General features: G+C 38.6%; 2 protein-coding genes across 7 annotated transcripts in view; one reads left to right on the top strand and one right to left on the bottom strand.

The window, feature by feature from the left end:
- The window catches only part of b9d1 (B9 protein domain 1), a 70,653-nt gene extending 57,601 nt beyond the window's left edge, over window positions 1–13,052 (top strand). The window contains exon 7 of the mRNA XM_048551988.2: window positions 12,570–13,052. Coding sequence (XP_048407945.1) covers window positions 12,570–12,628 — 59 coding nt within the window. The 3' untranslated portion in view covers window positions 12,629–13,052. The remainder of the gene's footprint in view (window positions 1–12,569) is intronic.
- Window positions 1–27,836, bottom strand: part of epn2 (epsin 2) — a 71,518-nt gene that overhangs the window by 35,531 nt on the left and 8,151 nt on the right. For all 6 annotated transcript variants that reach the window (XM_048551980.2, XM_048551981.2, XM_048551979.1 and 3 more), the window contains 2 exons: window positions 19,659–20,445; window positions 6,562–6,674 (listed from right to left, as the gene is read on the bottom strand). In XM_048551980.2, the coding sequence (XP_048407937.1) occupies window positions 6,562–6,674; window positions 19,659–20,256 (711 nt within the window). In that variant the 5' untranslated portion in view covers window positions 20,257–20,445. The remainder of the gene's footprint in view (window positions 1–6,561; window positions 6,675–19,658; window positions 20,446–27,836) is intronic.

The raw sequence follows: 27,836 nt of genomic DNA, 5'->3' as shown, positions 1-27,836 counted from the left end.
ACTAGGGGTCATGAGTTCAAAGTGAGAGGAGGAAAGTTTAAGGGAGATATGCATGGAAAGTTCTTTACACAGAGGGTGGTGGGTGCCTCGAACACGTTGCCAGCGGAGGTGGTAGATGCAGACACGTTAGCCTCTTTTAAGATATATTCGGACAGGTACATGGATGGGCAGGGAGCAAATGGACACCGACCGTTAGAAAATAGATGACAGGTTAGACAGAGGATCTTGATCGGCACAGGTGTGGAGGGCCGAAGGGCCTGTTCCTGTGCTGTAGGTTTCTTTGTTCAGACTAAGTTCGAAACGTCAACCTTCCTGCTCAGCCTGCTGTGTTCATTCAGCTCTACACCTTGTTATCTCAGATTCTCCAGCATCTGCAGAAACAACCTCCCAATGTCAAGTTCCCATTAAATTATAAAGGTGCAACACATCTGTTTACCTCCTCACTGTCCAAGTCTCTAAACATACCTACTAAGTGAAGCAGCAATTTACCTGCACTCAATCTAGTCCCTGCATTCACTGCTCACAATGTGGTCTCTTTTAAATTATGGAGGCAAAATGCAGGATAAGTGACAGTAATTGTTTTGGAAAACAATCTGTCGGCAAAAAAAAGCTTCTAGTTGCCTGCCACTTCAACACACAAATGTTGCCAGGCCAACGTTTCTACGATGGGTTTGCTGCAACACTCCAGTGAAGTTCAGTGCAAGCTGGAAGAACAGCACCTAATTTTCTACTTGCAGCCTTTAGGAATCAATATAGAGTTCAATAATTTTGGAACCTGAACACCACCTTCTATGCCTTTTACCCATCCCAAACCCCAGGCCCTATCGTGACAAACTGCTTCCACTAAACCCACTGACCCATTTTCATCTACCTTGGGTGGTTATTAATGGCTCTTTTTTTCTCTCTAGTATACTATCATCCTACCTCCTGTCTACCAAACTATCATTTTCTCTCTCTGAGCTCCATCTCCCCCTCTCCGTTCACTATTTCTGCAACCACACGCGCACGCCCCTCCCGCCCCAATCCGTATCTATAGCACAAACTTTTCAGGGTGCGAGAGAACACAGGGTTAAAGGAAAGATTCCTGGCAGTGTGGAGGAGCAGACGGGTCTTGGGGTTCATGTCCACAGTTCCCTGAAAGCTGCCACCCAGGTGGATAGAGTTGTTAAGAAGGCATATGGTGTGTTAGCTTTCATTAACAGAGCGACTGCGTTCAAGAGCAATGAAGTCATGCTGTGAAGCCTGGTTCACCCACATCTGGAGTAGTGTGTTCAGTTCTGGTCGCCTCATTACAGGGAAGATGTTGAAGCACTGGAAAAGATGCAGAGGAGATTTACCAGGATGTTGCCTGGAATGGAGGAAATGTCTTACAAGGAAAGGTTAAGCGCACTAGGGCTTTTCTCTTTAGAATGACGAAGAATGAGAGGTGACTTGATAGAGGTGTACAAACTGATCAGAGGTATAGATAGAGTGGACAGCCAGAGATGTTTTCCTCGGGTGGAGGTAGCTATTATGAGGGGGCATAGTTTTAAGTGAGTGGAGGTAAATATAAGGGAGATGTCAGAGGTAGGTTTTCACAGAGTGGTAGGGGCATGGAATGCATCACCAGAGAGGGTAGTGGAGTCAACCTCATTAGGGGCATTTAAGCAGCTATTAGATAGGCATATGGATGATAATATAAGATGGGGTGGATGTTAGACACACCTTAGGATTATGGTAAAAGTTCAGCACAACACCGTGGGCCGAAGGGCCTGTACTGGTGCTGTACTGTTCTATGTTCTATCCACCTTTTCCCAGCTATTATCAGTTCTGAGGAAGGGTTACTAGATTCAAAACATTAACTCTCCTTTTTCTCCACAGATGCTGCCAGACCTGCCACGTTCCTCCAGAAATTCCTGTTTCTGTTGTTGATAATTAAGAGCTAAATCGGGTTTAAATTGCTTGTATAAATGAGGAGCTAGTAGTCAATGGGTTGAGCGTTTCATGGGCGTAAGTAACCGAAATAATACATTCTCACAAGTGTGTGCCTGTTTTTTAATTAAAATTATAAAATCCTTTTAGAGTATAATATTGGTAGTAGAGGATGGTTGAGTCAAAATCTAAAGTTTGGGATAATTGCTCACCTCTGTTTTCTGAAAATGAGCCTTATGACCAGTGGAAAAATTAAGTTACAATGTGGGCGTCATTTACTTAATTAGCAAACAGGAAGCAAGATATGGCCTTGACTTGCTTCGAAACAGCAAGACAAGTGCCAAGAAGCAAAAGGATTTTTCAGAATTGGCGCCTGGTCTTAACACAGGTGAAGGTTTGGACAGATAGCCAACATTCACGGATAAAATTTGTCAAAAAGATGATTTAACAACTGCATTTGAAGTGTGGTCAGATTTTCACAAGTTCAGACAAACCGAAGGTAGCGCTTTAGCAGCGTGCAGAAGGGAACTTAACAGGTTGTATGTGAGACTGCAGAAATTTGAATGCAAGCTTCTCTATTCATGCTGACACTTATATTTTTTGGACTGTGCTGAAGCATCAGATACGGACTGACTTCTATTTTGACAATCATTAAATTTGTACATAAACATACACTACAAGAACAAACATCAAAAGCAGGGAGAAAATCTCTTAGGAAAGCATTCCTTCCCAGCAGCATTCATAGCAAAAAGCAGGCTATAAGTGATATGACAAAAAACAAGGACACAACGTTAACTAAATGGTGACAGCATCTAGACACAAGTCATAATTAACAATATGAAGAGAAAACTTGAAATAGAAATGACAATTTTAAAAGCAAAGAAAATTTGGAGTGTACAAAGAGGTGCCTATGAGACAACCAGCCTTATAAAGGTCGGTGGATATGCATCAAAAAGACATGCCCAACAAGACTTTTTAGGCTAAAGCAAGGCTAGTCGAATAAGGTTTAAGGAAAACTTAGGGATCAGGATACAAAAGTAGATTCAGCATTGACAGGAAACGCAATTTTGAAATTACTTTGGCTTCATGAACTACAAGTCCTTGGAAGTGTAGTTCACTTGAACTTAAAGCTGCATTTTTGCATTAAAGTCAGATTAGGAGCAATGTTTCTTCATTCTCCAAAAGAGACACCAAATGCAGTTAGGTCACTCCAAATTAATTAAATGTGTATGACCCAAATTAAGCCTCTAGTTTGGTGCTTTTTAATAAGGTCTCATACTAGAATTGGGTTGTCTTTGGCATTAAGGCCAGCTTTCAGGTATCTTTGAGGCATGTAGATGATTTTTTGTGGTGGGGGGGGGGGGGGAAGAGAGAAAGGAGGGAAGTTGGGAAGTTAAAAATATTGTCATAAATTACCTTAAAGCAGAACTTAAATTTGGAAGTCATGGTTTCGGAGGCTTTTAAGTACAATGGATTGGAAATCAAGCAGAATGGATCAAATAGCACTTTCATCAGCAATCTTGTTTGGGAAAAACACTATACCTATTGCTACTGTACAAAATAGTGCTTCACAAAACAAGTGCACTAGTTTCCAAAACAGAAATGGAAAGATTAAAAAGTCTAATTGGACAGCTGAATTGGTTTGCACCCAGATAAGACCAGATGCCAGTTCTGAAACATTAGCAATCAGTACAAAAGATTTGAAGACAGTAGATGCTATTCAGGCAAAAAAGTGAAAAAAAAATTAGAAACTAAGCAATGTGTTTTGAAATTCCCATATTTTGGAGATATCAGGAATAAATTAGATTTTAAACAAAATTGGCATGACATTAGAAGACAGGATGATGGTGGAGGGCATTTGTGGACTGAAGGCCTGTGATAAGCAGTGTTTTGCAGGTATTGGTGCTAAGTCCATTTTTGTTTGTTACTAACAAAAACAATTTGGATGAGAACTGAGGAGGCATGGTTACCAAGTTTGTGGATGGCACCAGAATTGATGGTATGGTTGACAGTGAAAAAGGTTAATTAAGATTACAAAGGAATCTCGATCAATTGAGCTGTTGGGCTGAAGAGTGGCAGTTGGAGTTTAATTTGGATAAATGTGAAATATTGCATTTTGGTAAAACAAGCAAGGGCAACAGTTATACAATTATTGATACGGCTCTGGGTCGTGTCATCGCACAGAGAGCCATAGGGGTTCAGGTACATAATTTTTTGAAATTTGCATCACGCAGGAAGACAGGGTGGTGAAGAAGGAGTTTATCACACTTGCCTTCATTGCTCAGACCACTGCATGTAGGAGTTGCGACATCATGTTGATGAGGCCACTTTTGGAGTATTGTGCACAGTTCTGTTACCCTATTATTGGAAGTAATTATTAAAGTTGAGGGGCTGGGACACCTTTTCCTGGGAACACCAGAGGTTGATGAGTGGCCTGATGGAAGTTATTAATATCATGAGGGGCACAGAAAAGGTGAAAGCAAAAGGTCTTTTTTCCCTACAGTAGGACAGCTGCAAACTAGCAGGCATAAGTTGAGAGGTGAAAGATTTAAAAGAGACACGAGGAGCAACTTTTTCCACAGAGGGTGACTTGTACCTGGAAGTGGTAGAGGTGGCTACAGTTACACCACTGAAAAAACAGGTGGACAGGAACAGAAAAGGTTGAGGAGGTTTGGGCTAAATGCAGGAAAGTGGTACTAGTTTAGTTTGGGAAACTTGGTCGGCATGGATGAGTTGGACTGAAGGATTGGTTTCTGTGATATACGACTTATGATGCTGTGAAACTTGTTTTTCATGATGTTTCTTATGCAAATCTCTGATAGATTCTCATGTGCAGTGTGGGGAAAAGGGAAGTAAATGATGCTTTGGAAGACAAAAAAAAATCAGAAGACCTGGCAAACTGATAGATATAGTACTGTCCTCAGTGAAAATATCGCGATAAACTTTTTTAAAGGACTGAGCAGCAAGACTACTGACCTGCTACCTCTGCCAGAGAAGTAGGCCACATCCAGAGATGGCAATGAGGAGTCTAGGAAACTAGATGTATTGAACAAGCATATTTCAGGTTGTTACTTCATTGGTATATGGGTCAACTCTCCAATTTCAGGCGAGGTCCCCAAATGTTGGTAAGAATGAATTTTCAGAGTCAACAAAGTGTGGTGTACCATTATTGTTTCTTTTCCTAGAATTATGTTGGATGTTCTGTACCATTTTCTTACCTTTTGTCAATACTATAGCAGTTTGCTGAAAGTGAGTGCCTCACTAGGTCTTTTAGAGGGCAGTTAAAAGCTAAATACATTTATGTGAGTTTGAGCTCATTTGTGGTCTGACCGGATAAGGGAGGTAGATTTCCTTCCAAAAATGACATTGGTAAACTAAGTGGTTTTCATAACAATGCAATAGCTTCATGATCATCATTATTGAAAACTAGTTTCTAATTTCATAACTTTTAATTTAACTAAGTGAAGTGAATAGAAATTGCATGAGACGTTATGAGATTTGAATCCTTTTAAAGGATTAGCCTAGATTAGTTTTAAGCACTGGATTAGTCCAGTAACAGTATAGCTACTAATCTCACAAAAAAAAAGTTTTATAGGGCTCAAGAAACTTCTTTATATTGCTTACAACGGTTGGATTGATAAAAACCTTAGCTCTGTAAAACCCTTTCGTGGAACTCTCAGCATATGCTGATGTTTGTATGATATGGTTAAAATGCAATGCTTTCCAACTTAGTTATGATGCTCACCATGCTGCTTGTGAGGACTTTCTGGTACCAAATTTCATTTACTGAGAGCTCAAATCTTTTCTAGTATGTTATAATCAACTAATGATCATCCTCCTTGTGCACAGTGAAATTACGAAGGACAAAGTTACCTTTTAGGAATTAGGGCTGCTACTCCAAAATTAAATGCTTAGGGGATAGCCTTCCAACTGTCAACTCATTGCCCAAATTTTGCAGGTCTGCAGTATTCTAAAGTACTGATGATATATCTAGTCTGGCCCACTAAAGTAACTTGTGCAGCTAGCTGTCACCTGGACTGGAATTTTTCACACTCAGTGTCAAGTAATGCTTCAAACCATTGTCCTAATAGTCAGCAGGGGAAACTTGCCAAATTGTAACAGGCAGAAACTAAGGACTGTACAAAAAAGGATCTAAAATAAAAATCAAGAACCGGAAAGAAAATATATGTTACAAAAGATGAGGAGCAGAACAAAGGTAAAGTTGATAATTTTCCCTCTTTTGGGCGCTGTTGCATTACTGTAGTACATGCAACCACCTGAAACCAAGCCTCAGCACCTTTTTATTTCATTTCAAAAAGCAAAGTTAGTTTATCTTCTCCTGAGATAATGCAAGAGTGTTCACCAAGTGTATTTTCTTTTGTACAGTAGACTTAAAGTTAGGAGATCAACTGAACTGTATCATTCTGTTTTATGAAGTTTTAGAAGACAGATATATTTTGCAAAGTCTCCAGACTTTTGAACTTTAGGGATTTCTTTTTTTAAAAAAGTACTGCTTTAAAAATATACAAACTTGATATATCATGTTACACATATCAAAAGCAATTGCCTGGTGTAAACAGATCACGTAATCTGATTTTGATAAAGTAACATACAAGGAAAATGGAGTCAAACTATTCATAAGTAGTGTACCTGTTCCGCTGCTTCCCTACTCATGGCTAAAGCCAACTGTAGCTGAAGTTCCTCTTCTCCACTGGTTTGTGGTCTAGCCTGTTCCAACTCTGATGAAGCTCGTGGAGAGGTTGCTAAAGCAAAAAAAAAAGGCACCCATTAAAACTGAAAAGATCAAAAAAGGTTAGCCCACTCCAACTTAGGAGTCACAAACTGCAGGTACTTACAATAATCAACAATATCCACTACAGATTTAATTGACTGCAACTGGATACTTCAAACGCTATTAGATCGATTAAAAATACATGCACTTTCAAGTAAGATAAACACATTTCACAAGTGCAGCTTAACTCTAACAGGTACATTTGAGTTTAAATGCATATTTACTTGCCACATGAGTTGGGGTTTGGATAGCAGCTTGACTGTTAAGCTTAGCATTGGCCATTGAAAAATGGAGTAAAGAATATGGAACATCTAATTTTTTTACTCAATTCCTCAACAAGATTCCAGAATTTTGTTGGCATTGTTCAATATTTGCATTTTAAAATTGTTTACAAATATATTTGTGTAAATTTTAAATATACACTGGACAAACTTCTTTCCAACTATAACCTATTTCCCCTCAAATTATTCTAGCACTCAATTACTAATGGAATTCTAAAGATCATAGCTTTAGAATAGATGAACTGGGCAAAACACATTTGAACAAAATTTTAGTCCAAAAATTAGTAGTCCAAGTGATGAATAGGAAATAAGGAACACAAGTTCAACTCTTAACAGAACACTATAACCTGGTTCATCTCTAGCAAATAGCTGCATGGCAGGTTGCAATCATGGCAGAAGCGCTTATAGTGACTTTGCTCTTCTCACTATCAAGTTGGAGAAAGTAGTATTGTGTTCTAATAACATGTTGAGCAGCACAAATTTGACAGGACAGACTAACTGACACGCAAAGTGATAGCTGAGATTTTAAAAATAAGTCATCAGAAAATAACTGGCTCTTTTGCGAGATTTGAATTGTGAATGGCAGATCTTGTTTGACCTAATGTATTTCAATGTTTTCATAAAATGACAAGAGATTAAGAGAATACAATGTATGCTTGATTATATGGATTCCAGGAAAGCATTTGTAAGTATCACATAAAAAGGTGGGGTTAAAAAAATTGTAGCTGATGCAGTAGGATGATTGTCTGCTTAGATAAAGAATCAGTGTAATGGATAAAAACAGCAAAACATAGTAAATGGCCATTTCATTCAGAACTGAAAGTTTCCCAACAATCAATGCTCGGACCACTAGGTTCTTTTTCCAAAAAAAAAAGAGGCATACACACATCAGTACATCTATAAAAGGACCTGGAAATAAGAATGCAGAGTAAAATTTGATCATGATACCAAATTTTGAAACATGGCTGGCAGTGAAAATACCAACACCCATAAGCAGAAGGTACTGAAAGGCACCAAGAGTGGGCTGACATGTGGCGGGAACATAAAACGCAACACCACATAGCTGTTTGACAGAAGAGATAAGACAATGGAGATTTAATGGTACTGGTCTATAGAGCACCCAGGGCTATGGACCTGGGGTTACATGTGCACAGACCAGACGCTTTCAACCGGTGTGCCACAGCAAGGCAGGTAATATGCTGTCAGGTTCTCTGGAGCAGTGCTGCTTTGTTAGTCACTTCCAATATTGAGTATGTGGAGATCTGACAATACGTCAACTGGGGAGGTGCTGCAAGAAAAATTAGCTACTAGTGAGAAATTTGCTTTGCAGATCAGCGAGTCCATCCAAGAGGCTGGACTGGCAAAGAAATATTTCAGGTAACAGATCCTTACTTGGGAGGGGGATAAACTTACTGAGCAGGAACATATGGACTGATGGAGCAGTCTCTACAATGGATCAAGTCAAAGGATTGGTCAGTAAGATGAAAGAGCAAAGTTTTAACATTCAGATCACCTTGAGTGAAGCCTTGTAGCCAAAACAATGCCACTAGCACTTGTTGCTGCATTACAGCAGGCCGTGAAAGTTGTGAATTACGTAAAATCATATTCTCTGAAATTTCTTTTTGCTATTTCATGTGCTGGTCACATTGGAAGTCAAGGATCACTGTCACACCTTGGTGTGTAAGGCAGATTGTCATCACAGGGTCTTTGTTTGGAGGTGGGGGGGCGCATTCCTACGCTCTGATCTCTGCAGAAAAATGGCAGTTCTCAACAATACATGAACTGCCTTATAAAGAGTTACTATCTAGTGATTACTGATTGCAAGATACGCCAGCTGAGCCAGAAATTTTCAGCCACCTGAATGCTTAAAAAGGTAGGGGTAGAATGTAACAATTCTGACAATCACAGATAAACTTTAAGGTTTCAGGTCAAAACCGGGCCTTTGATAAGAGACAGTAGCAGTGGACTCACTGGGGAAGTTTCCACTAGCATCGGCAGTGACAACGCACAGCCTCAATTCAAAACATCTCAAAAGTACGGCAAGAGAAGTTTGATTTTTACTGCCCCTCAACAAACCTGGAAGACCAACTGGATACTTGATGCATTTTCCCAATTCATCATAAAAGCTTGCATTAAAATAAAAAGCAATATGTACAGTGACAGATGGATCACACAATGAAGCTGAAGTTTGGAGAGCGGTATTTAAGCTTGTTTTGGCTGACAGTGGTACATGATTATCTGGCTATCTCTGACCATGCCACTACTGTTCTTTGTTGTTAATGACAAGTCAGCATTTTCATGAAAAGCAACAGGATGGAGCACTTGTCAATGCAGCAAGATTTGCAGACAGCCCTCTCATCAATTCCTCTCAGCACACCAATAGGCCCCGGTTTACCACTAACCCAGCAAATTGCAATTTTACTTTATGCTGTATTTTGCTCTGAATTGTTAGAAATAGTTGAATTATCCAAACATGGAGAAAATGTCTTTGCTTGCAAAGGCAGCATATTTTTGCTAGTAGATTTGAAACATTAACACTTTTGAAATGTGAACATCATCGTTAGCTTGTGTACACTGGTAAGGATGGAACCACAGTAAATGCAAGTAAATGTGACATTTATCAGCAATTAATTCAGCTGAAAAAGAGAGGGTGTGCCATGGTATAGTTTGTTTCATTGAAGTGTACCTTGACACTGAAAAGGCTGGGATGGCCAACATTGATCTTTGAAGGTAGCAGGACATTTGACAGCAGCATATGGAATCTTGGTTTACATAAATTATCGATTTTTAAAAATTCATTCACAAGATGGGGCCAACATCAGCTAGGCCAGCATTTATTGCCGATCTTGCCCAGTTAACAGTCAACCACATTGCTGTGGGTCTAGAGTCATACGTAGTCCACACCTGGTAAGGATGCCATCTTCCTTCCCTAAGGGACATTAGTAAACCAGATGGGTTTTTCCGACCATCAGCAATGGATTTATGGTCATTATTATACACTTAATTCCAGATTTTTTTTTATAAGTTAAATTCAAATTCCACCACCTGCCATGGTGGAATTCAAACTTGGATCCAAACATTATCTGGGTCTCTGGATTAACAGTCCAACAATAATATCACCAGGCCATCGCTTCCCCACCGTATTATTTTTGCAGATATCACCAAAAAGATAAATGAGGCAAAGCAAAAAACGTTGTCTACATGGACTTTAGTAAAGCCTTTGATACGGTTCTGCAGGGTACACTAGCTAGTAAAGTTAGATCACATGGAAACTGGATTAAAAAAAAATTGGCTTGATGGCAGAAGACAGACTGGAGGCCTGTAACCAGCCGTGTTGCACAGGAATTGGTGCTGGATCCACTCATTTGTCATTTAGATAAATGATTTGGATGAGCGTACAAGAGGAATGTTTATTAAGTTTGAGGATGATATCAAAACAGGAGTATAGTGAACAGTGAAAGACATTATTTTTCCTGGGAACACCGGAGGTTGAAGAGTGACCTTATGGAAGTTTGCAAAATCATGAGGGGCACAGATAAGGTGAGAGCAAAAGGTTTCCCTATGGTAGGGGAGCTCATGAGGGGCATATTTTTTAAGGTGAGAGGAGAAAGATTTAAAAAAGACATGAGGAGCAACTTTTTCCGAGGGTGGTTTGTAAGTGGAAGTTTGTTGAACGTTTTTAAAAGTTCTGGCTAGACACAGGCAGAGCAGAGACCCGTTCTAATTATCACTTCTTACGAATGATGCCTAAAGTGGCCTTTAAGAAAGTGCAGAGGAGATTTACCAGAATGCCTCTGCGAATTAATATTTTTAGCTACAGTTTAATTTGGAGAAGCTGGGGTGTTTTTTCTTAGAGTATAGGAAATTCTGTTGAGATCCACAAGGCTATGGCTGGCTTAGATAAGACAGACAGAGAAGCTGTCCTCATTAGCTAACTCATTTTAACCTGCTACTATGTATAAAGACATATTTGAGGATTTGGGCATGAAATACAAGAGGGAACATGAGGATGAACATTTTTATTTGACACCGAGAGAGGTAATAACTTAGTCTCATCTTCTACGATCCTTGTAGGCAGTGGAGTTCTACAGATGGTTCTGAAAGGAAACAGGACATGCACCCTAGAGAAATAAATGTACAGGGCTATAAACAAAGTGTGGACTAGAACCAACTGTATCATTACACAGGGTGATATGGACTTGATTAGTTGAATTACCTCCTGCTATGCTGCAATGAAACAATGACAACTGTAACTACAGTCAAATATTATCAGTGTCCAAATGTCTCGAGTTAATGAAGGGTTAGCATTGACTACAAGAAACCAGAGATCCTAGAGGAACTCTGGAGGAGACACTGCAGGTTCAGGAAGAGAAGCCATGGCTAGGAATGGTCAAAATTAAAATAAGGTCCACTTCAAAACAGTTAAAATACAACTTATTGCACTTCCACATTTGGTTATATTTGTATCTGCCATGCCAAACAGAATGAGCAAACATTTTTATTAGCTTTAGTTCTTGTCTGTTTCTTCTCATGAAGCGTCCTTAGGTATGCCTTATGGTGTCACCTGTCCCCCTCATCATGTTAGTGCAACCATACACAAAACAAGGAATATTTATGCATTTAATTTTCCAATTATATTTTAAATACAGCATGCTCTTCCTTTACTATCTTGAATTACTACTGGTAACAATCATATTGCTTCCTGTGGGATTATCCAAGAAACAGAGGGATTGGAGGTTCTCCTTTAATCATCATTGCTTGTCTACTCATGTATTAGGAGAAAAAACGGAAGTTGGGGCAATTTACAAAAAAAGTGAAAAGTTATATAGAATTAAACATATTACATATCAATGCGGCTTGAAATACATTGCATTATAAAAATACAATAAATATTAATCTAATGTGCGGTGTTTCCATGAGGCACTTAGAAATAATTAAATTTCACAACTGCATATCCAGAGATAAATTTAAATGCAAACTGAACAAAGCTTAGGTAGATTAACGAGCTCCCGTGTTCATGGTTGGGCCTTGCTATTAGTAATTTATTGTGAAGGGTTTATTTATTACTATTTTAACACTTAACACCATATTCAGACTGTGGTGGTACACTTGTTTTATCCAGGTAACAGAAAGTACAGAATTTCACATTTTAAAATTTAAAAGCAAATTAAAGGCAAATTTCCATACGTTATGATATCAGAATGACAGTAAAATAGAAATTTGCCTGGAATGTGTGTTTCAAAACATCTGGAATTCCACTAAAAGAGCAGACGTTTGTACACATATCTACTATGCCAGACATTAGGACTCCAGATGGACACAAACTGGTGAAAAGACTGATAAATGACAACTGAAATTTAAAGCAGAGAAGTGGCAAACATTAACTTTGGTAGGAGGAATAAGGAGGTAACACAAACTTAAAAACTACAAAGTTTAAAGAGAGACCTGGGCCGGTACACTTTAAAAGGAGAATATCACGACCTCAGATTTACTAGAATGATATCAAGGGGTGTCAGCAACGCTGACTGGGTCAGCGTTTATTGCCCATATAAATGATACTATGGCTTTTGTCCATTTTTTTTTAGATGGAGAGACAAAGGTGACGAGTGGTCTGCTCCAAGTCAATAAAGTAAACAGCTTTTGACACCTTGGGGGTTTTTAAAAAGTTGGAACAATGGATGCAGCATGAAGAGATGGGATCGAGTTCTCAGAAAACCAGAATTTTAGTTTACCTTTCAGTAGTGTTTGTGATTTGGAAGCTGCTATACATCTCCGCCTGCTACAGCGAAAACACTCAAGTTCTCTCTCTCGCCCACACACAGTTCTCTTTTGGTGTTCTTTCCTCCTCGACTTGAGAAACATTGTCTGACGTGACCTATTTTATTGAATTTGCCTCTGCCAAGGGTGTGTTTATAGGATGTTACTATCTTGGAATCAATAACCAAAGGTAATTAACATATAATCTTGTTCGCTTTTCCAATAGAGTTAAGATTTTCAAATTCTTCTTTCTTTTGGGTTTGTATTTTAACTATAGTGTAAGAATAAAGTGTGCTGATTCAGGACTGGTAGGTTGACCAATCAAATTGCAACTAGAACATAACATCTTACACTTGCCTTTTAAAAATAAGAAAAAGTTGGGGTCTGGGATGTCTTAGTATATTTTTAGGGGGTTTAGTCTGGACAACAATATCCATTTGTAACTGCCCTTGGAGACATTGCTGATGGACTACTGTCTGAAAACACTGCAGTCCATAGAGTGTAGGAACATCCATAATGCTTCCAGCTTAGTGTAGGTTTAAAGGCTAAAGGTTCATTTTTAGGTATGCCCAGTACTACACCTGGCATGCCTTCCTGCACTCTTCACCAGAATCAGGACTGATCTTCTGACTATGGACATTATGTTAGATTGTGATGGCGTGTCCTGAACACCCAGTTTTGATTTGCTGAATCAGTTCTAAATCTCTCTCAGTTAGCATGGTGGTAGTGCCACACAACACAATGGAGGGTATCCTTCATGTGCAAGCAAATTATCATCTTCACAAGGACTGGCAGTAGTTGTTCCTTGTGATTCTGTCATGATGAACACACCTTCAGAAGGTTAACTGGCATGGATAAAGGTCAAATATGTTTTTCACTTTTGTGGGTTTCCTTGCCACCTGCCATTGAACAGGTACAACAGCTATGTCCTTTAGGATTCAACCACCTGCTACCAGAAAAGCACTGAAGTCTCCCATGCAGGAGTATATTCTGCATTCCTGCCATCTTACTACTTCCTGCGAACGGTGTTCAACATGGCAAAGTGCTAATTTATCAGCTGAGTGTGGTAATCGAGTGGTTGTAATCAGGGAGGTGTCCTGATGTGACCTGGTTTAGATTCAAATGTTGAGGACAACGCGCATATGACTACCTGCCACAGTGCTGCCATCTCTACTGGTTCTGTCCTAGCGAAACAGGACATACCTATGGATGGTATTGCTGATGTCTGGGGCCTATTCATACTCAGAATCATAGATTCCAGAAGACGCCAGGCTAAACCTTGAGTAGTCAGAGATACAGCTTTCCCAATTTTGGCACTAGCCCTCATGTTATTATGGGTGAACTTTATTAAGACAAATGGGACTAAGTTTGCCTTTGTTGTTCCTGTTCCCTAGTTATGCCCTGCGATAGAATTATGCCAACTGGTCCATCAGGGTTCATTCTTGAGACAGGATTATTACAAATGAAAACTCACTTCATTGTGCTGAAATCCACACAACAGGTTTTCCAACTGAATTATAACTTGGGAAAAATTAGGATATGAAGGAGGTTTATCTTGGGTATGCTGTTAAAATGAGCACAAATGCACCCTACTTGAACACCCGAGATAGATCCTGATAATAATCTAGATTCAAATTTGATGTCATCACTATTATATGATGTTTTCAAATAAATCCATTTCAAATTGGCCAAATGGAGCTGGTTGGATTTCTCAAATCTCTTAAACCATATGAAGTTTGGATATAGGTGACAAACACAACTAACATTTAAAAGAAAAGCATATAATGTACATTTGGTACTTGGCTTCAAGGACAGACATTCCAATTCGCAACCTTAGAAAACACAAGATTCATCAATTATATTTGATTTTTTATTTGCAAAGAAGGGAAAAAAAAATCAACATACTGACTCTAACCTGGCAAAGTACCAGCATAGTTTTGTTCGTCTTTAACAGTAAACCACCTCAAACTGTGAAACCAAATTTCCACATCATCACATGGCAGTGAGCTTTGTCAAAACCGACAATACTCTCAAGATGCCCTCAACAGTCTTAGAATATAGAGTGATGTTAGCTCCTTTGAGAAAGATGTGGTTTCATTTTCCCCCAAGCAACACAACTTTTACAGTACAGTTGCTCAGAATAATTGCTAAATCAAAAGAGTTTTCAGTTTTGGCCCAAATACATGTTTGTGGGTTACCAATTAATGTTTTTTCTTAATTCAAGTAGAATGTGTTTACTGCCATTTTTTAAAATTTAAATCTCATCTTACATTTCCAAAAGCATCTACTTTCCAGTAAATGATATTGGTACTTACTGCTATTCCTTATAATTCTCAAAAAGACATGCTATTCAAAAATAGGCACTTTGTGATTTTTAGCATTAGGTACACAAAATTGTAAATTTTGACCACCTGAAATGGACCTGCTCAAAAAAAAAAATCAGGTTTCTTAAGCAAAACTCAAATTCTGAAAACCATTTTGCTACTTATATAATTATTTTCTTCAATATGTAGGTATTTAGAGGTTTCACTTTGAATTCAAGATTCCCAAATACCAATGTTTGACTAATCAGCTTGTGATATATCCAGCTTGTGTTACTTCCACTAATGTTTTTGAAAATGATATTACATTGATCAATCTTACATCACACATCTGGCTCTCAACATTCGTTAGATAATGCTGAATGTGCAAAGTCACCCAAATTAGGGTCATCAGTCAGGCCTGCAGCATGGTGCACTTTTGCATGTACATAAAGCCCCAACCTTGGCAGACAAAAAGAACACATACATGCACAACAAAATAGGCCATAGCCACTCACAAATTCATTACTCAGAACAATACCCTGACTAACCGTTATCCTGCCTTGGTTTAAAATTTAAGCAAAGTTTGGCTGCTAATTTTTTTCTGAAATAGCTTGTTTGGGAGGGTTATGTCTCTGGAGTGGGTAGGACTTGAACCTGGGCTTCCTAGCTAAGAGCTAGGGACACACACACTGCACCGTAAAAGTTCATCTGGCTCTTAACTGTCAATCAACATCAATGGATGCATTTTTCAAGGCAAATGCCTCTGTAAATCAGCACTCTTCCCATGTGCAATACAGTCATTTGTGTTACCCTTCAATTTATATTCATGCAAGATCTTCCCGAGTACGAAATGAAGAACTTTGACAAAATGTCTCTTTCCAGTAAACCTCAAGTTTTGTACCAAAAAAAATGACTATCATTTTTGGAAATTTGATTTCACTACCTAGGCAGGCGTCAAATTCTGTTTTGCATGCAGTACAGGCAGATCACACCATACAAAGGTCAAATGATGAATGAAAGGAATAAGAAATACAAAGTTATGACAGCAAAGATGATGCACAAAAAGCAAGATCAACATTAGATTTGAAATTTGAGAGGTCCATTCAGAAGTCTAATAACAGCAGGGAAGAAGCTGTTGCTATGGGTGTTTTAAGCTTTTGTATCTTCTGCCTGATGGAAAAGGTTGGACGAGGTTATAACCAGGGTGGGAGGAGTCTTTGATGATGTTGGCTGCCTTTCCGAGACAGAAGTGTAGATGGGAGTAAATGGATGGAAGGCTGCTTGCGTGGTGGACTAAGCTGGGTTCACAACTTTGTAGTTTCTTATGACCTGGCAGAGCAGTTGCTGTACCAAGCCGTGATGCATCCAGATAGAATGCTTTCAGCAGTGCATCTAAAGAACTTGGTGAGTGTTCTCACGGATATGTCAAATTTCCTTGCCCTGTTGAGGAAGAACAGGCATTATTGTGCCTTCTTGACCATTGCATTATGGGTAGTCCAGGAGAGACTGTTGATCATCACTCCGAGGAACCTGACACACTCAACCATCTCCACTTACGTTGTACTCATAGATAGCTAGACAGGGACGTGCCCTCTTCCGTGCTTCCTGAAGTCGATGATCAGCTCTTTAGTTTTACTGACACTGAGGAAGAGATTGTTATCTTTACACCAGACCACCAAGACCGCTATCTGCTTCCTGTATTCTGTCTCGTCAGTGCTTGATATCCGACTTACAATTGTGATGTCACAAGCGAACTTGTAAATGGAGTTTGGACAGAATTTGGCCACACAAATTGCACAGAGTACCGTAAAGGGCTTAGTACACAGCCTTGTAGGACACCAGTGTTGAAGAGTGTCGTGGGTGGAGGGGGGTGCAGGGGTGTGGGGGCTGTTGCCTATTCTCACTGATTGCAGTCTGTGGGTCAGGAAGTCAAGGATCCAGTTGCAAAGGTCAGAGCACAGCAGAGACCTAGGTCTCGGAGTTTGGAGATTAGTTTGGTTGGGATTATAGTGTTGAAGATGGAGCTGTAATCATTATGTAGAAACCTGATGAAGACCTAAAGGTGAGCACTTTTTTTTCTAATTATGTTCAGAAAACTGTTGAGTTTAGAAGCAAGTTTAGTTTCTTTCCCAGTAGGGAGATTCAGACCTATTCATGGAGCAAACCATCTAAGCATTTGGTTAGTTTCTAAAATTTCAAAACCAAGAGAGTTTGAAGGTGATTGTAACTAAGAATATTTAGGCTCTCGGATTTACGGGGGGGGGAAAAAAAAAAGGCTAACACAGACAGATTTGGAAAGCATTCTTCAAACTGTTTCCCTCGTCCATCAGATAGAACCTGAAAAGGAGTCAGTTAAGCAGAATCCTCAAGAGTGGAGATATGGGGTATCTATTTTTCTTAAGTGGAGTCTCTGTAACAGGTAGCAATTACATGTTATGTAATGAACTTTTGTTGTGAAAGAAAATTTGCAGCTTCATGTGCTCAGGTTCAAGTTCCACCCACTCCAGACATATAGAACCCCTAACCACCACATCATCCATCAAATTGCATTCTGGGGTCTGATTTATCCGGTAGTATTATCAACTGGGATCATAACCACCCTGCTTGATTCAAGGTCAAACCTAAAAACTTTTTACCCGAATTGGGCCTGATCAGCAGCAAATCAGACTGCAACTACAGAAGAAAATCGTCACAGATTCTGTCACTTCCAAGTATAGCAGCAACTTTTCACTCATTAGTCACCCCAGACCTCAGACTGAATTTTCCCAGTTGTTTTGGAGGATTTTTACAGCAAATGTAGCCAGTACCCAGAGGTATTTTGAACCATGCTTAACTAGATGTCAATGCCTTTCCCTTTCTAAGTCTATGAAGCTGCTTGTGGAAGGTGACACATTTTTAGGAGTTCTATTCCTTTCTCTCCAATTATGCCTTTCTATCAAAAGGAGTAGGTAATTAAACACCAAATTACCATCTGTTATCTATCCCATATTTTCCTTATGGTATTTAAACTTATGTACTGCATCAAATAATTGAATTTCCCTAACCCAAGTTCTCACTGTTCTGCACAATGCCCCATAAACACATTGACATACTGGTGAGCCACTAGTGATAACAAATTTAAAGGAGTCAGGAAAATTTGTAGCACTCAGTTAAGGTCCTTTGTCACTACTCCAATGGCTCCACGTACTTTCTAGCGACTGAACATTATTCACCACCCATAATTTCAAACAAAAAGTAAAAATATAGGAAATATTTAGTATGTCAAAACAACATTCGTAAAGAAAATCGAAGTTAATGCTTCAAAATCAACGACCCTGCATCTGAACACATTTCTCTAACTTTCAATTACTTATAATCAGTTCACCAAGGTCTATTTTTCATAGTTCCTCAAAACTGTTCCCACACATTAAGATTTAATGCAAACCACTTTCAAACAGCACAATTACAATGGTCAGAGTCATAAAAAGCACTCATATAACCTTGATAACAAGGTGTAGAGCTGGACGAACACAGCAGGCCAAGCAGCACCATAGGAGCAGGAATGCTGATGTTTCAGGCCTAGACCCTTCTCTATGCCCAAAACGTCTGCCCTCCTGCTCGGCCTGCTGTGTTCATCCAGCTCTACACCTTGTTATCTCAGATTCTCCAGCATCTGCATTCCTATTATCACTCATATAACCTTATCTATTTTACCTTCCAAACATCATCATAAGATCCAATAGTAAGTTCTATTGAATTGGTGTGGGCTTGTTGCAGGCTCGTTCAGTATTTTTTTCCTCTTAATTCATTTACGGGATGAGGGTGTCGCTGGCCAGGCAGCATTTAATGCCCATCCCCAGGTGTCGAGATGGCAGTTAAGAGTCAGCTACATTGCTGTGGGTCTGGAGTCACGTGTAGGCCAGCCTAGGTAAGGATGTCAGGTTCCTTCCCTAAAAGGGCATTAGTGAACCAGATGGGTTTCCCCCACAATCGACAATGGATTCATGGTCGTCAATAGATTTTTAATGCCAGATGTTTATTGAATTCAAATTCCACCATTTGCCTTGGCAGGTTTCGAACCTGGGTCCCTAGAACATTATCTGGGTCTCTGGATTAACAGTCCAGAAACAATACTACTAAGATCATTGCCTCCCCTATCTCAGTCCAATTTTTGACATACTCAATAAATCGCTGTGTTCCTCCTACACCCACCATCATCATCCCAATTAATGCATTGCCTAAGATTATCATTCCAATTCTACTGAAGGTAGATCACTCCTCTCAAGTTCCTTCTTCATACCTTACTAACTGGTTGGCTGAAGCACCCCAATTTTCTTCCAGAACTTAAAGGCAAATTGTAAAATTATCCTTTACAGATGAAAGCAGAGTAATCTAAGTGTACCAAATTTGTTTTTATTAATCAAAAAAAACTGCCAAAATTGTCATGATACTTGGTCAAAGATGATATACTGCTTCGCTTTTGCAATCACCATTGAACACGAGTCCTAAAGTATGGTTACAGCACAAATAAGTACATGCTTTTATAAAATTTCATGATAAATATACTCAAACTCACAAAGATACAATGACCAAGTAAAAGCAAAAAAAAAAATTCTTTTGAAATGGTTTACTTACAACCATGATACGATGCAGGCGACCCTCCTGACTTTCCATACTCGTGTTCTGAATAGCTTGTGGACAGATTAGGTTGGCTAGACCCACGGCCAAAAGTAATTTGATTATTGCTTCCTACTCCTGTGGCTACTTGAGCCATACGCTCTTTCGTCTTAAGTGCCTGGACTCTCTCAGACTTCAGCCGTTCATCATCCTTCAACAAAGTGACAAGTTGTTTTGATTTCTCTCGCACATTTATGCCTTGATCTTTGCCATCTCTATCAATATACTGGAAGTCTTTCAGAGTCTGAATTGCAAATATGTTTTCCTTACACTGTTGTGCAACTCTTTCTGATCCAGTTTTTATCATATAGTCTAACAATGTAAGAGCTTTGTAAACATGTCGCCAATTTTTGCCATGGTCATTGAGACGTTTCCATATCATGCTCATTATTTCAGAGAATGCTACTACATTATACGTTAAGTCTGCAATTTCAGTCATTAAGGAACTAGAAGGTCCCCAAGGGTCATTGGAGGTTGCCTCACGTACTTTAATTTCAGCTTCAGAATAGTTGTTTACAATGTTTTTCATTTGTCTTCTAATAGCTGACGTAGTCATGATGAACCCAGACAAAAGGAAGGCTCGTGGAACAGGCCACCTTTAAATAATGAAATGGATGTTCAAAACCAACAGCTACTGTTGGGAATACCACTCAGAATCTTTGTATTTTTCAATGCTTGTTGAAAAAGATCTTCTGGTAAAATCATTTCCTCTCTTCAAACTGAATGTTCATTTTGGGCTGATTACCTGTGAAAGGACACAACATTGAATAAGAAAATTTATGGTTACAGTATTTAAGATTGCATTTAGGTTTTTGAAAGACATCAACTCAAAAATTAAACACAGGTTTTCTGCACATATCAAGCAACCACAGGGGTAGAAGCAGGTCATTCAGCCCATCAGGTGTGCACGACCATTTAATGAGATAATGGCTGTTCTAATCATCCTCAACTCCTATCCCATGTTTTTCCTATAACATTCAATGATTAAAAAAAAGACTCCTTATCTCAGCCTTCAATATATTTAATCACCAAGCTTCAACAACCCTCTTTACTAAGAATTCCAGATTTACAACCCTCATGTGTGTCACCTTACTAAGATTATGCCCTCTAGTCTCTGCAGAAAGGGAAATAACCTTTTCATACGCACGCTATCAAGTCCTCAAAGACTGTTGCATATTTCAAAAAGGTTGCCGCTCGTTCTTCTATATTCCAAAGACTGTAGGCCCAATCTATTAATCCTCTCCTCGTTAAGACAGTCGATCCATAACTGGTGAACTCTCTGAACTGCCTCCATTGCCAGAGGCTTTCTTTCCTTAGATGAGGGACCCAAAACTGTTCACAGCATTCCAGCTACGGTCTGAATAATGCCTCGTATAGTTTCAGCAAACCTCCCTACTTTTATATTCCATCCCCTTTGAAATAAAGGTTAACATTCCATTTGCCTTCTCAATTACCTGCCAAACTTAGATGTTAGTTTTTCATGATTCATAGAATACTTGGCTATGATCCCTCTGTTCTATAGCTTTCTGCAGTCTTTCTCCATTTAAATAATATTCTGATCTATTGTTCTTGCCAAAGTGCAGGAATTCACATTCTCCCATGATATTCCATCTGCTAAGTTTTTACCTACTTCTGTAATGTCTACACCCCTCTGCAGACTGTCACCCTAACCACGTGCCTTTCCACTTATGTCATTTGTAAACTCGCCTACAGTACATTCACTTTTCTCATCCAAGTCTTTAATGTATATTCTAAATGGCTATGGCCCAAGCACTGATCCACAACGTTAGTTACAGTCTGCCATCTTCAAATGTATCCCCCATTCCAACGCTATCCTCCACTGATTACCAAAATCCTCTGTCCATGCTACCATACTACCGCCAAATACCACAGGCTTCTATCTTGTGAAGTAGACCAATGTATGGTAACCTATCAAGCAACTTCTGAAAAGTCAAGTTCCTTACATTCACTACATCCCCTTTATCTATCCTGCTGGTTACCTCTTCAAAACAGCTGTAATAAATTTGTCAAGCATAATTCCTCCTTCATGATGCTGTTCTGGTTCTGCTTGATCAGATTATACATTTTCAAGTGCTCTATTACCAATCTTTATAATAGGCTCCAAATATCTTCTCGATAACAGACTTAAGCTTACTGGCCTATAGTTACCTGTTTTTTTCCTTCCCTTTCAAAATAAAAAAGTGTTAGATTGGTAGTTTTCCAACCTCTGGGACTTGTCCAGAAAAAAAATGGATTCCTACAAGATGCTTATTTGTGTACCCACTATTTCTGTAGCTACTTCCTTTCCTCTCAAATCCAACGGACCTATTGGTCTTTAGCCTCATTAGTCTCCCTAGCACTTTTCCTCTATTGTTGATGAATATATTTGTTTCTCTCTCGTGTGGCTCCTGAATATTTAGCAATTTTGGAATGCTACGTGTCTTCAGCTGCGAAGATTGTCGCAAAAAAATTCCTCTACCATTTTTTGGTTCCCCGTTATTTCTCCAGCTTCATCCTCTAGAGGGCCTACATTCACATTGGATCTCTTTTCAATATTAAAAAGTAGCTTTTTGCTATTTGTTTCCATATCATTGCAAGCTTAGCCTCAAAATTTTTATTTTCTCCTTTCTTGGGATGTCATTTGTTGGTTTTTAAAAATTTTCCAAATCCTCTGGCTTACCACGCAGTACGTATTTTCTTTTAATGAGATGCTAGCCTTCCTTGATAACCATTGATTTTAGAATCCTTTTTCCTCATGAGATCATGCCTTTACTACGAGCTAAGAAACATTCACCTTTGAATCTGAAGAATGGGCTTGTTGAGCAGAGTCTATACTCTGCCAATTACAAACAACCAAAAGAAACATACTATTTGATTATCAGCCAATCACTTGGATGCTTGGTCAATGGCTTTGGCTTTCAACAGGCATTGAAAGTGGCCTTTTTGATCAGTAGTACCAAGTTAGAGGAAAAATACCACATGTGTAACCAGTGAATAGTAGCAGCATGAAACAGCTGGTTTAACCTGTTCTTCAATTTTTTGAAATACTTTAACAAAAATTATCCTGGAATTAAAAATAAATAGAAGCTCAACCTCTGATATTTGCAACAGCAATTTACACGTAACATAAAATGGAACATAAGCACACGAGCAACAGCTCTATACTAAATAAATAATTAGCGTACCAAGGCACTTCACAGGAATATTATAAAACAGATGTAACACTGAACCACATAAGTAGATACAAGGTCTGATGACCAAAACACTGATCAAAAACGTGCATGTCAAGGATTGGCTCAAAGAAGGAAAAGACTGATAGATGTAGAAAAGAATTTAAGAAATTGTGGCAGAGGGACTGAAGAAGATGGTGACCAATAGCTGGTTCAATTAAAATTGCTTCTTCTAAAAACAGAACACCATAAAACAGGTCAAATTGGACATTACAGAAAATACAACAAAACATCACATTTTTCAGATGAACAACTTGAACATCTAGGTGTCTCATTCCAAATGCAAAACTGAAACATTTGTTAAGTATCACAAGAGCCATATATATAGATTTCAATGCAAGCATTCTGACAGAGGGGTTCTTTATGTTAATAGCCCTTCATATCATAGGTGAAAAGTCTTAGACAGTGCCCCTTCCCTGGTTTTAGCAACAGCTGACTCAAGCTTTCATGCATCCCTCAGCACAGAGTCCTGGGCCTTCTAATGTACCAGCCTGCAACATTAAATTGGGAACAACACCTTGCACTGGAAGACCAACATGTTTTGGGCAGACTAAAGAATGTGTTTCACTGAAACACTGGTTATACAGGCACAGCTGACGTCAGTCTTGGTACGTAGAGGTGTGTCCTTCCTTTGTCATGGAGCTTCGGAGGATGAACCACAATAAATGCCACTGCATCTCTCACATTCTTTACAAAAGACATATTCCAGAAGGAGATGTGTGACAATCTCTGCATTGTTACATCAGGAGGGCCACTGTACTGTGGCAGAAAGTATGGGTATGCATGAACAGATGGGGAGTGCCCTTCTCAACTATGAGTCAGGCAATATTTTGGTGCTTTTTAGATGGTTCTGCTGATGAAGCATTCAACCAAACGACTCAATGTCAGCACATGGAGTCTTCCAACAGTATTAATTGTCTCCCTTTCCCTCAGGACCAAGATGATACACATTGGCCACTGCCAAATGAGTTTGTAGTCAAAGGCGTTCTTCTGTACAAACTTATCCATGAGGGATAGGCAATATGGTATAGACCAACTAATTAGAGCATTCTGAGGCTACGTAGCCAGACCCATTTTTGCTACGCTACAGACAGAGAGAACTTCAGCATCTACTGACCATATTAGTGTACTGGAAGTCAATGCACAGCTTGATGCAGAGGTACACAGTGATGGGCATAAGGTTGAACGCAACATTTTGTAGCTTCTTCCTCCTCCCTTCTTATTCAGAGATTTGTGATGTTCCTGCAACTATGACCCATCTTGACCTCCAGAGGCCATAATTAGATAAGCACAAGGGTGATAAGTGAACAGGATGTGGTCCAAGTTAGGACATAGGCAGGTGACCTCAAGTTTGCAGAAGGTAAGATTTAGGAGACTGGCCAGCAGCAGGATGGAATGATCGTCGGTAACAAAAGCACAAGTGAAAATTTTCAGACATGGGATGAGCTATAGCAATATCACATTTGAAAAAAAAGGCATTCTTAGTGATGATGTGAATATGCAGTCAAAAGTTAATCCTGGAATCAAATCTAGAAGCATTGACAGATAGCAGATCTTGAGAACAAAGTACATACATTATGCATTTACATACTAATAATCTATTCTAGAAAACCTAATTCAAGGCTCAGCTGAATCATGTTTCAACACTATTTTTAAAAACAGCAAGTTTTTAAATATTGGTTTGTTTAAAAAAGTGCTTGCAGTGCTCAATACTTAGAAATCCCACTCCTTTCCTAAAAGCCCTGTCAGCATCTCTTATATCGCTAAGTTGCCAGCGTTGGCCTGGAGGTGTTTGTGGCTCACTGAAGATCCAAGAATTCTTAGAACCTGAAAGTGTGATGAAGAAGGAAGCACAAGTAGCAATTGCTTGCCACAGCTGAATAGTATCGGAGCTACAAAAAAAAACCAACGTAGTGTCAGTTAAGTGATGCTAGCTGTCAACAAGAGAGCTGTAATTGTGATGCAAGAAGGTGCTGAATAAAAATGTCAGGGGGAGAGCAGTTAGAGTCAAATATATTACAGAGAGATTGGAATGATACGTAGGTCCGACTGGATATGGATCAAGGTTTCCTTTTCTAAAGGACAAAACTGAATCAGGTGCTTTCTTTTAAAGGACAAATTGACAGCAGTTCCTGGTTATCATTAGGCCAGCTTTTTATTCTGGATTTTTACTGAATTCATACTTCACCATCATGGTGAGCTTCAAACCCATGTCCCCAGAACAATAGCCTGGGTTCCTGGCTTACTAGTTCAATGACATTACTACTGCATCTCTGCCTATGGTTAAGGTCTATGATTTCCCTGAAGAGGAAAATCCCAAACTAAGTTGCATAGCAGGCATTCATATGGATCTCATTATTGGGTAAGGCAGGAAGTAACCAAGTTGAAAGAAATAAAACTCCCCAGTGGCTATAGCAAAGTGCAATAAAAATATTCTAGCTCAAAAAATCTATTAAACGAAGAAGAATTCTTTAACAAATTCATTTTTCTCATCTCACTTTCAAAGGAGCAAGATTCTGAAAATAAATTTTACTTCCGTGGTTTTACCATTTTTGATTTTAAATTTTTTATAAAGTTTCTGAAGACTCCAAAAGAGCAAAACTCAATAAAACACAGGATTACATTAGAGATAATGGGAACTGCAGATGCTGGAGAATCCGAGATAACAAAGTGTGGAGCTGGATGAACACAGCAGGCCAAGCAGCAACTTAGGAGCACAAAAGCTGATGTTTCGGGCCTAGACTCTTCAGAGAAAAAAAAACCTTTTTCTGTTGAAAGGGTCTAGGCCCAAAAGGTCAGCTTTTGTGCTCCTAAGATGCTGCTTGGCCTCTGTTCATCCAGCTCCACATTTCATTAACTGAGATTATACTGTTATTTTCTTTATTAAAAATTGGTCCAAGATCTTAGAAATCTGTATTTTTCCAGTATAATTTTACTTTTATCTCAATATTCAATTAGAATAAAATGTAAGAGCAGTTGTTATACATATTTGCCACAAAAGTTTGCTGGTATTTTTCCAACACTCTACCAGAAGTTTTGGATATCCAACAAGTCATTTGCAACAAAAGGTACAAACTGATAATTAAAAATTCTACCTCCAACATTTTTTTTAAAAAATCCACTTTCAAATATGGTATTCAAATAGAGTAGTGAATCGTATTCCCTGAATACTTCACACTGGTTATATTAAAAATAACATTTTTATTAAACTAAAAAGTGCTTCTATCTTTCAGCATTTTTTAAAAAATGAAAACCATTTCCTACCTACAATAACCTTAATCTGTATTGTCACAGATCTCTATGAATTTAGTGAAGCCAGCCTAATAACTTTTTCATATTACAATTTAAAACTCTTCCTAACTGTAGAATGCCTGAACTTTACATCTGCAGTTTCATGCCGTAATAAGTCCCTATGCTCCTACAAAGAGTTTATTCACAAATAATAAGCTGTCAATTTACTGATATTTTGTTCAAAAATCAAACAAGAATACAAATATAAAAAGGGCATTTAAATTCAAAATGAAGACCAAATGATGTCTTATACTGTGTTTTGATCGTTGCAGGAAAATTATAACTACTATTGATATCCTGTTGCTATGCTAACATTGAATTCTTTAACACAAAAACTCAAGTTTAATACTTTCAGTCACAGTCCATATGTAGCATGTATCTGGTGGAAGTATCCCTCCGCACTTTAACCTCCAAAACATTGCATGCTATTCTTCCATTTTCCAGAGGCAGTGCTATAACCTCAGCCCATTAGAACAAACAGCTCATTCTGCCAAGAGAACTGAGCAAGGTCAAAGATCCATTTGTAAGAAAATTTGACAATCCCCTTTAGGTTGACCTCAACTTTAATAAAGCATAATTGTGATATTTTATACCAATTATATTCAGTGTGATGACATCTATTCATTCAAGAGCACAGGATGCATACAGTAGTTGTGGTTTCCAAAGTGAAGAGCAATAGGTTTAGCTCAACAAAATTGAATGCAAAAACAGTTTACCCAAAAACTGACCAAATTTAAACTCGAGTTCTGATTAGACAGTTCACACTAAACCACAATTATACATAATGCATGAAGAACTGTCTTAACCTGAGCAGTCTTCACAGTCAAAGACAGAAATAGCACTCCAAGATTACTAAATAATCAAGAAACAAAAGGAGAGGAATGGATACAATAGCTATAGTTAGAGGAAACGCATTAGGAAAACTAATAGCATTAATAAGTGGTGAGTCTCCAGAACCCCAAGGCATGCATCCTGCAATATTAAAATTCAGTGGCTACATAAACAGTAGTTGCACTGGCAGTAATCTTGCAAGAATCTTTAGATTCTGAAAAAGTCCCAGGGTACTGGAAAATTGCCAAGGGAAGGAAACTAAAAAAAAGGTAACAACAAACGAATTAGCTTAACGTTTTATTGTGAAATGTTACAGGCTATTTTAAAGGATGTAACAGAGCATTTAGAAATATATTTTACGATCAAGTAGAGTCAGCATGGCTTTATGAAAGGGAAACCATGCTTGAGAAAGGACAAGAATTCTTTGAGGTATCAAACAGGATAAGGGGAAGCAGTGGATGCAATATTTTTGGTTTATGTATACTTGTTAAGGTACCACACATTAGAATATTTAAGATAAGCGCAGCACAACAGGAAAGTCCCAGCATCACCATGAAAATAACAAAGAGTTAAAAGCTAATTAGTAGAAAACATCACTTAAAAATATCTCAACATTGTAAATGAATCAGTCACTGGAATTTGTTTTCAAACTATATATTGTATTCCCAAAAATATCTAAAAGTCACCTTCTAGAGCCCTATCAAAATAACCATTTTAAAATTCCAGCTAATGAAATGTTTCTCATTAAAATCTGTGTTCAGGGGAAAAAAAGTATCATTTGGAA

The sequence above is a fragment of the Stegostoma tigrinum genome, chromosome 23, assembly GCF_030684315.1.
Source record: "Stegostoma tigrinum isolate sSteTig4 chromosome 23, sSteTig4.hap1, whole genome shotgun sequence".
NCBI classification, from domain to species: Eukaryota; Metazoa; Chordata; class Chondrichthyes; order Orectolobiformes; family Stegostomatidae; genus Stegostoma; species Stegostoma tigrinum.
The sequence above is the reverse complement of the archived record's forward strand: the minus strand, read 5'-3'. Positions and strand labels throughout refer to the sequence as shown.